The sequence below is a fragment of the Arachis stenosperma genome, chromosome 7 (assembly GCF_014773155.1).
Source record: "Arachis stenosperma cultivar V10309 chromosome 7, arast.V10309.gnm1.PFL2, whole genome shotgun sequence".
NCBI classification, from domain to species: domain Eukaryota; kingdom Viridiplantae; phylum Streptophyta; class Magnoliopsida; order Fabales; family Fabaceae; genus Arachis; species Arachis stenosperma.
This window is the reverse complement of record NC_080383.1, coordinates 52,022,389-52,031,578: the sequence shown is the minus strand read 5'-3', so window position 1 is coordinate 52,031,578 and position 9,190 is coordinate 52,022,389. Positions and strand designations below refer to the sequence as shown.

Here is a 9,190-nt window from a genome sequence, read left to right as displayed (position 1 = left end):
AATCAAAAGATCAACAATTTAATTCAAAACACAGCAAAGAATTTTGTCAACCATGTCATTAGTGAGAATTAATAATCCCTTTTACTTTGCATTTAATAAAAAAGGTTATCAGTGCTGGCACCAGCAAGCACAAGCACTTTCTTGATTACTATGTTGATTAACACTAACCCTGACTAATGGTGAAGAGCAATTGGATGAGAATGAAGGAGATATTATAGAGGAGCAGGACCAGTATTATATTAATCCAACTGAGGCTGAGAACATAGACAATACTTTGAAAGGTAAACTATTTGCAAGTTTTCAATTTTTTTCCTGTTTACATTTTCTTAGTTTAATTAGTTTGTACAGTTTTTGTTAAATTAGTCAGTTTAGTTATGCATGCTTAGTGGATTATAGGTGGTTAAGAAGTTATATCTAATTTGTAGTGGATTTAGGTTGAACTTTTTGGTTGCTGCTGATGCTTGGAATGAACGGTTTCAAATTGTATAGTGCTATTTTATCCTTGTTAATAGCTTATTTCATGCCTTGTTTTGATTGAGCAATGATCATGATGGCCTTATTATGCTAATTTTTATATTGCTGCTGATTGCCATTTTCGCTTGCTTCTGTTTGATTTTAGTGCTGATTTGATTCTAGTGAGTTCATATGGGTTGATTTTGCTGTTTGTTTAAATTCAGAAATGTCCTATTTACTGCAAGAATGCTGCCGAAATTTCTAAAAATTTGTGTTAATTGAATTTCAATTCGTGAATTGAATTTGGTAATTTGTTACTTTAGTTTTATTTCGTGACCAAATTCAACTCAAAGGTTACTTTAATTTGTTCCCTTTTTTTCAATTAAATATCTTATAAATTAAATCAATAAGAGGGATGGTATATAATTAGTATCTTTGTATAGAGACAATAGTGAAGAAAACACATCCTTCTTTCCCTTTCTCCTCTTTTCTTCTTCTTCTTCCATTTTTGCCCTTCCCTGTCTTCGAAACCAGAACAAAAACGCCACTGTTCCCCTGTTTCTGTGCTCATCCTCCACCGTGCGCCACCAGTAGCCACCTCTGGGTCGACACTGCTCTGCCTCCATTCTCCCTCCTCTTGCCATTTTCTGTTTCTGCTTCTTCTGCAGGTTCTCAATTTATTTTCCTGTTTACATTTTCTTAGTTTAATTAGTTTGTTTAGTTTTTGTTAAATTAGTCAGTTTAGTTATGCATGCTTAGTGGATTATAGGTGGTTAGAAAGTTATATCTGATTTGTAGTGGATTTAGGTTGAACTTTTTGGTTGCTGCTAATGCCTGGAATGAACGGTTTCAAATTGTAGAGTGCTGTTTTATCCTTGTTAATGGCTGATTTCATGCCTTGTTTTGGTTGAGCAATGATGATGATGGCCTTATTATGCTAATTTTTATATTGCTGCTGATTGCGATTTTCGCTTGCTATCGTTTGATTTTAGTGCTAATTAGTGCTGATTTGATTCTAGAGAATTCATATGGGTTGATTTTGCTATTTGTTTAAATTCAGAAATGTCCTATTTACTGTCAGAATGCTGCCGAAATTTCTAAAAATTTGTGTTAATTAAATTCCAATTTGTGAATTGAATTTGGTAATTTGTTACTTTAGTTTTGTTTTGTGAATTCCAATTTGTGAATTGAATTTGGTAATTTGTTACTTTAGTAGACATTATTAGTATTAAAGATGTGTAGTTTTATTTATTTATTTTCTTTTTTTACAGGAAAAATATGTTGAAAGGGAAATCGAACTTGATTAAGGTCAAACTTTTAAGAGCAAATGTTACAGAGTAAAAGTCATGAACTTGTGGATCGGACATGATGATAAATCTATTTGCTACTTAGTTATTTCAACTCTTCTTTGTTATATTTTTTGCAACATTAGATGATATAGTTCGAGGTTGTCATGATAGTATATATATTGTGGTATTTTGAATGTGATTGTGGATCTTACAACAATTTTTATAAGTAAAATTTGATGAAAAATATTCAATTATTTTTCTTTAGTGATTTTATTCAAATAGTTTAGATTATTTATTGACTCTAAATAATTAAAAAAATGAAATTAATTTCATTCACGAGAAAACTACTATTGGAAATAAAAAATTATATATTACAAAAAACCGTTGTCAAAAGTAACAAAGGACAACGGTGTTAAAACCGTTGCCAAAAAATGACACCAACGGTAACGCTTTAGAACCGTTGTTTTGGATGACTATAAAATAGTAATGGTTTTAAAACCGTTGTCCAAAAAACCAATGATAACGCTTTTAAACTGTTGTCTTAGACAACTATAAAATAGCAACGGTTCAAAAACTGTTACCAAAAAATGGTACCAACAGTATTGCTTTAAAACTGTTGCTGTTGTGGATAACAAAACTACCACAGTTTAAAACCGTTGCCTATTCATGTACGATTTTAAACCGTTGTATCATGAAAAAGAACGGTTTAAAACCGTTGCGTTTGGAGTAACGGTTTGAAACCATTGTTTAAACTTTTTTTCAAAATCGTTGCCTATACCAATAACTTTGGCAACGGTTTTTTGGTTACCGTTGCCTTAGGTAAAAAACCGTTGCCTTTGAGCATTGGCAACGGCCGCATATACCACAGGTCAAAAATCGTTGCCAAAGCGTTGCCTAAAGTTTAGGGAACGGTTTTTCAATCTACAGCAAAGATTTTTGACCGTTGCGAAAGGCCTTGTTTGTTGTAGTGATTGTTAGTTTGAAATTCAAATTTTATAACAGCTAGTTGAATAATCAATTGTTACATAAAAGAATCTATTGTTTCTTTGACAGAAAGTCTATAACAATTAATTTTGACTAAATGACTCAAATATATACCTACCTAACAATATTCTAATGCTTGGAAATTGCTATAAATAAGTGTGATGAAGCATCTTTTCAGATAACAACAAGTATTTTAAGGATACTTGACATTCATATCAATTTTTATATAATTCAAAATAATTTTTACACAAAATTAAGAAATATATACGTGTCTGTTTTATTATATTTATTCACTTTTTTTTAGAGGTTTCAAACTTTGTTTCAACTCAAGTATGAAAGGAGAATTTTATAGCTCTTCTTGTTGAGAGACTTAGAATATGATTCTCTAAGAGTGGGACTTGTTATACACCATAGTGAGTGTAGATCGCAAAGAAGTATATTAAGTACTCAAGGCAAAAACACTTAAAAAGTTGGGATTTCTTAAGGTATATTATTTTATTTTTTGTTATACATTATAAATAAATTGATAGATAGATAGATAGATAAAAAAAATTTCATAAAATAAAATATTTTTTCAAATATGTAATATTAGAATTTAAATCATAAATTAATATTTTTTATATTATAATTTTTTTGTAGACTTAGATAATTTAGTATGTAAAACTATAAGATTAATGTTAAATTGAGTATATAAATATTATTTTTCATGATAAAATAAATATAATTTTAAAATAGATACTTTTTATTTTATTGCAATGAATGACATGATAATTTTGTATAAAATTTAAAATCTTATATGTTATTTCATTCATCATAACACTACTTTAAACTCTTTTTTAATAATATATTATAATATAATTATAATAAATAGATTGTTTCAAGATTAGTAGTGATATGAGTCATCCATATCTTAAGATACTTAAGAAAAAAATATCTTATAATATTTATTCAAACAATAAAATTCTTAAGTTGATTAAGGATTAAACATAGATATCAATAGCCTAATAACTAGTATACGTCTTTTTATACCACTTTTTAACTTCACATCCCTTAATATTTTAATACTATTTGAGTTACAACTTGGAACTTAGATGTGCATGATCTCTTTCAGTTTGTATGTGCAGATCAGACTCTATACAATATGAGTGCACATTATACTGATTTATAATGCATGCGTGTGTGCAAAAGCTGCTAAAATGTAAAAACTTGATGCATTGAACAACTATTAGCAACATTATTGGGCTTCTAAGGCTATTTGCTTGAACTTAGAGCACAATAATATAGAAATAAACTTAATCAACTTGGGTTGGTTCAATGGTTAATTAGTTTACTGGTCTATTTAAATAAGAATAATGTTAGGTAACTAATGACTTTTTTGAACATTATGAACAACCGATATTCAATTCACTAGGTGTGCGGATGATTATTTTAATATTAAAATTTAGGTGGATAATTTAGGAGTATAATGTGTTTTTACTTTATTGGGCCATTATTCACATTGTTAGCCAACGACAAATCCTTAAATAACACTTAGATTTGCGACAAATTAGTATTTATCTTATCGCGTTAGAAAATACCGTAGACAATCAAAGTAAAAAAAATAAACTTCACAATAACTTTTAGCAAATGATTTTTTAAAAAATTACTTATTTTTCTTTTATCTTTTTTTAAAAAATTTTTTATAGTAGGCAAAAATTATTTTACGTTTAGATATATTTTTAAAGAAAGTTTTTAAATACTAAAAATGTATTTTGTTTTTATTTTTTTAAATAAAATATTATTAGCTTTTAAAAAAATATAAAATTTTATTTTTTAAATAAAAATACTTTTCTTAAAAAATATATCCAAACAAATTTAAAATTTAATAAAAATATATTTTTTTTATTAAAAATATATATTTTTTACTTTAATAAGCAATCCAAACTAACACTTAAAATACGTAGAATACTAAATTCCTGCATTGTTGCACATAAAAATATATATAAAAAAAATTTTATTTATTGAAAAAAGAACCATTGAAAAGATGAACCATTTAACGACACATAAGTAGGTCTCCCACACACCAGTTCCAAATCGAATCAGGCACCATTGACATAGTTGCAGTTCACTCTGATTTCACCTTTATCAGTTGACCCAGTGAGAACCCCAACATTCCCAAGCTTCACCATTGACACTGCAAACTGGCTTCTGAAAAGGAAAGGCTGTGTTGCAAATGCTTCAACAAAAGGAGCAGTCCTTGCATCTGAATAGAGTGATTGATCTGTTGACAATAACCCAACCTTCCTCATAAGGTTTGTGTAATATGTTGTGTCAAAAGTCCTTGGTGTTATGGCATCAAGGTACACCAAATCCGACTCCCTTTTGCACCTTTTCCGTAACAACATCAAGTAATTCACATTTAATGACGGATCAGGCTTCCCGGTACCTGTGTTCACAAATATATGTACAAATTTTAAACATGGCACAATATGATATGCGTGAATATACTAATTTTATTATATATATATATATATATATATATATATATAAAATAAAGTTGTAACGAGTGTAAGTTTAGGTGCATTTAAAGTTTTGAGAATCGGATCAAATTGACCATATAACTTGATGAGTGAATACTCCCACCCGGCTCCTAACAATTATCTTGAAAAGACAATGAGGTTCTCAAGAAAAAAAAACACCCAACCCGACCTCTGATAATTTTTTTTAGGACTGATTAGCCCCTGTGCAAAAAAAAAATAACATTAATTTTTTTTGCACAGGAACTAATCCGTCCCATAAAAATAAAGCTCAGGGACCGGGTTGGTATTTTTTTTGTCAAGGACCTCGTTATCTTTTGAGGTAATTGTCAGGGGCTATTTTAGATTTTTCTCTAACTTTGATTAATCGAAATCATCTCACATGCCAAAAATTAAGTATAAGCAAATTGGTTAAAAATTAGTGAATTAGATAAAATTTTCTATGGTTTTTTTAGGAAATCTGAATAATAAAATATTTTTAAAAATATATTTTATATATAAATATATTATTTATTACATTCTATTCATTCAATCTCTATTAAATCTCTAAACTTTTGAATTTTTAGTTTTACCGATATAATATACGACTTATCCGATTTTAAGAAATTTGAGTTCAATAAATAAAGTAGACTTAACTGTTATTAAAAAAAAAAGTAGTAGTGATAAGCGTTGTATTATTAGAATTACGTGAAATGTGTAATATTTTCGTAATACTTTCTCCTTGGATTTCCTTACTAAAATATATTTCTTCTCACATACACATATTTTTCATAAGAGAAAAATATCAAGCAAAAAATTGTTCATATATTACATGTCGCACAATCACAATTAGTCCTAACTCATTTATATTTATTATAAAAAAAGTTTAAAAAATTAATATATTTATTAAGATAGCAATGTTTGATATAATGATCTAAATACATATCTAAATATATAATATGCATATGTGAATAAAATGGAGTCTTTATGTATGATAGCATATATTACCATTAAAGTTATAAAGCCTATCCATGAACGAGTGGCAAGTGCTCCTCCCAACTGTGTGTGAGCCTGAGAGAGCAACCAAATCAAGCATGTCTAGGCCAATTCCTTGTAAGAATTCAAGAAGGGTTGTGATGTTTTCATGGCCATGGGGGACCATACTAGCTTCCCTAGCTAAGGAAGTTCGACCGTCTTTGCGGCCGAATGGGACTTCCCAAAATGGTCCCCCGGCTAGAATTGTGGCATCTCTTGCAGCGGCAGTTAGAATGTCGGCGCAAGAGACTGTTTCTGGACACCTTCGCTCTAGCTCGGATTTAATTTCATCAATCAATTGAAAACCTTTGAGGGTTCTGCTCTCAAATGCACTTCTCTCGCTACCTTTATGGTTAAGCAAAATTGATCCATCGCATCCCTGCAAGATTTTGATCAATTGCAAGGTATCAAATAAACAAGCAAACAATTCATGTCACGTCTAATAGAAGTTTTAGCGATTCATTATCATTACGTTAGCAGTATATATACTTGAGGAAGGAGTTACCAAAGAAAGAAAACTGATTAAGTCCTATATATTTGTGTAGTAAACTATTATTGACTCCCAAAAATTTAATTTTTGGCAAAATGGACATTTAAAAAAGAAATGACATATTAGCTTTTGAAAGATTTATTTTATTTGACAAACTGTACCAAATACGAGAAAACATACTTTATAAATGTTTTAGAGAATAAATTTTGATATGATTTTTTATAAGTCTTTTTAAAAAAAATAAGTTTTTGATCCTCTAAATTTAGTGATTTTACTTTAAGTAATCTTTTTTTAGATTTTAAACACAAATGGCTAATTTTTTTTAAGAAAAACTACCATTTGTACCTATAAATTTTGTGAACGCTGACAAAAGTACCCATTAAACAAGAAAATTAACGTTGTATCCATGAAAGATGGGTTCCATGTGACAATAGTACTCAAACCGTGATTTTTCGTTGACTTTTTAATAAAATTCCCAAATTATCCCTTTTATCTTCTTCCCCAAATTCTAAATTTCACAACCCTCATCCTTTGTCTTCCTTTGCCACCGCTAGTCACCATTCCCTCAAGACTAAGCACCTGATGTCTTTCTCCAACTTTTATCCTCAACCTCCATCTCTCTTTATTCCAATCCTAATTTGTTCTCCAAATCTAAATCCAAATCAACTTTAACATCATTACCCTTATTGTTTCTTTCTTCTTCGGATGCAACAACAATACTAAGAAAGCACACCCTTTTCAAACTCTTCAACCTCTTCAACCTGAATATTGTTGTTCTTTTTATTCTAAAGCTATAAATAGTAGAATTCATCAACCAAAACCAACAAGAGGCCAGTGGCCATGGACGGTCCCTTTCCAATGGTGACTCCAAACACTGCTCAGCCGTCGATCTGTAGAAAAAGGAGCTGCTGTTAGAGTATCTTCATGCTATTTGGTGGACTGATATTCGCATTGCAGCCGCCGTTGCTGCTCAGGCTAGGCTTCTGAGGTCACCGCAGAACCCTCTAGAAGATTGTGGTGGTAGTAACGTTATTGTTGAAGGGTGAGAGTGGTGAATGTTTGAAATTTGGGGAAGAAGATAAAAGGGGTAATTTGGAAATTTTATTAAAAAGTCAACAAAAAATTACGGTTTGGGTACTATTGTCACACAGAACCTATCTTTCATGGATATAACGTTAGTTTTCTTGTTTGATGGGTACTTTTGTCAGCGTTTACAAAATTCATGGGTATAAATGGTAGTTTTTCCTTTTTTTTTTTAAAAAAGAAGAGCAATGTTTAGAAGTTAATTTTTTTTAGCCAACATTAATTTTTTTAAAAATTATTTTATTTATTTAAAATTTTAGATCCTAAATCATAAATATTTAATACTAAATTTTAAATTATAAATTTTGAACTCTAACTCATTCAAAAAATTAGAATTTTTCAATTAAAAGAATTAACTAATGTTAGTAACTAAAATTTAGTTTCCTATGTTTTTGCTCGTCAAAATGTTCCTACCTAATATGTATCAAGTGCATCTGTTATCTATCACTTATCAAAAAGAAAAATAGTACATTTGTTATATTGAAATAATCTTCTTGTTTCTTTCTTTCTTTTGAGAGCCATTTTATTAAAAATTGAACTTATTACAGTCAAAATAATTAATAATTAACTCTATTTCAATAGATTTTGGAATAAAATAAATTTTGCATACTTGTTCATTTGAAACATATTGTCCAATTTGAATTTTTTTTTATCAAAAGATATGGAGATTCGAACTCGTTATCTCTTAGATGAGTATGGAAAGAGTATGCCATTTGAGTTATAACTCTTGTTCTATTGAAATTGGAATAAATGAATAATGCATGAGCATAGAAATTAATTAATAAAGAGAGACTAAGTTATGTGATTACTCTGAGGGCACAGTCATGGAAGTGCAAGCGGATTATGGCAGGGGCCAGTGTGGGGTCCTTCTTAATCCATGCGGAAACCTTCTGTGAGATAATGCCTTCAGCATCGGGGCATTTTCTATGATAGTAATCAATTGACAACGATGCTTTGGGACGATGTAATGATGAAGAGTTCAATGTTTTCTTGAACACATTTCCTTGACCATAAGCCACGCTTGAAATGGTGATAAGCTCCAACATGACCAAAATAAGGAACAAGGAAAAACAATAGTGGTGCTTCATGTTTCTGGGTGAAATAATGTTTGGTGCATTGTTATGAGAGGAGTTATGCACGTATTTAAGGCATTTTGGATTCACAAAAACGTGCTAAGCACTCACTTCGCGTAAGGTTGACATTCCAACGCGTAGATTATATATTTGCACCTTTGGCACTTCTCACCATTTTCTCAAGAAACTAACAGGTTTCACTTGGTGAAGATAATGAGATCACAATAATAATTAAGAAGTAAGAACTATAGGTGTCGGCAGAGATTTGAGTTCTCACGTCATGGTTTT

General features: G+C 30.0%; 1 protein-coding gene across 1 annotated transcript; it reads right to left on the bottom strand.

Moving 5' to 3' along the window:
- Positions 1-4,741: 4,741 nt before the first annotated feature.
- LOC130941999 (peroxidase 7-like) lies at positions 4,742-8,930 on the bottom strand. Its single transcript, XM_057870662.1, has 3 exons — positions 8,639-8,930; positions 6,230-6,635; positions 4,742-5,151 (listed from the first exon to the last, which is right to left on the bottom strand). Exons 1-3 carry the CDS (start codon positions 8,915-8,917, stop codon positions 4,805-4,807), a joined length of 1,032 nt encoding a protein of 343 aa, XP_057726645.1. The 5' UTR covers positions 8,918-8,930; the 3' UTR covers positions 4,742-4,804.
- Between the last annotated feature and the right edge of the window lie 260 nt (positions 8,931-9,190).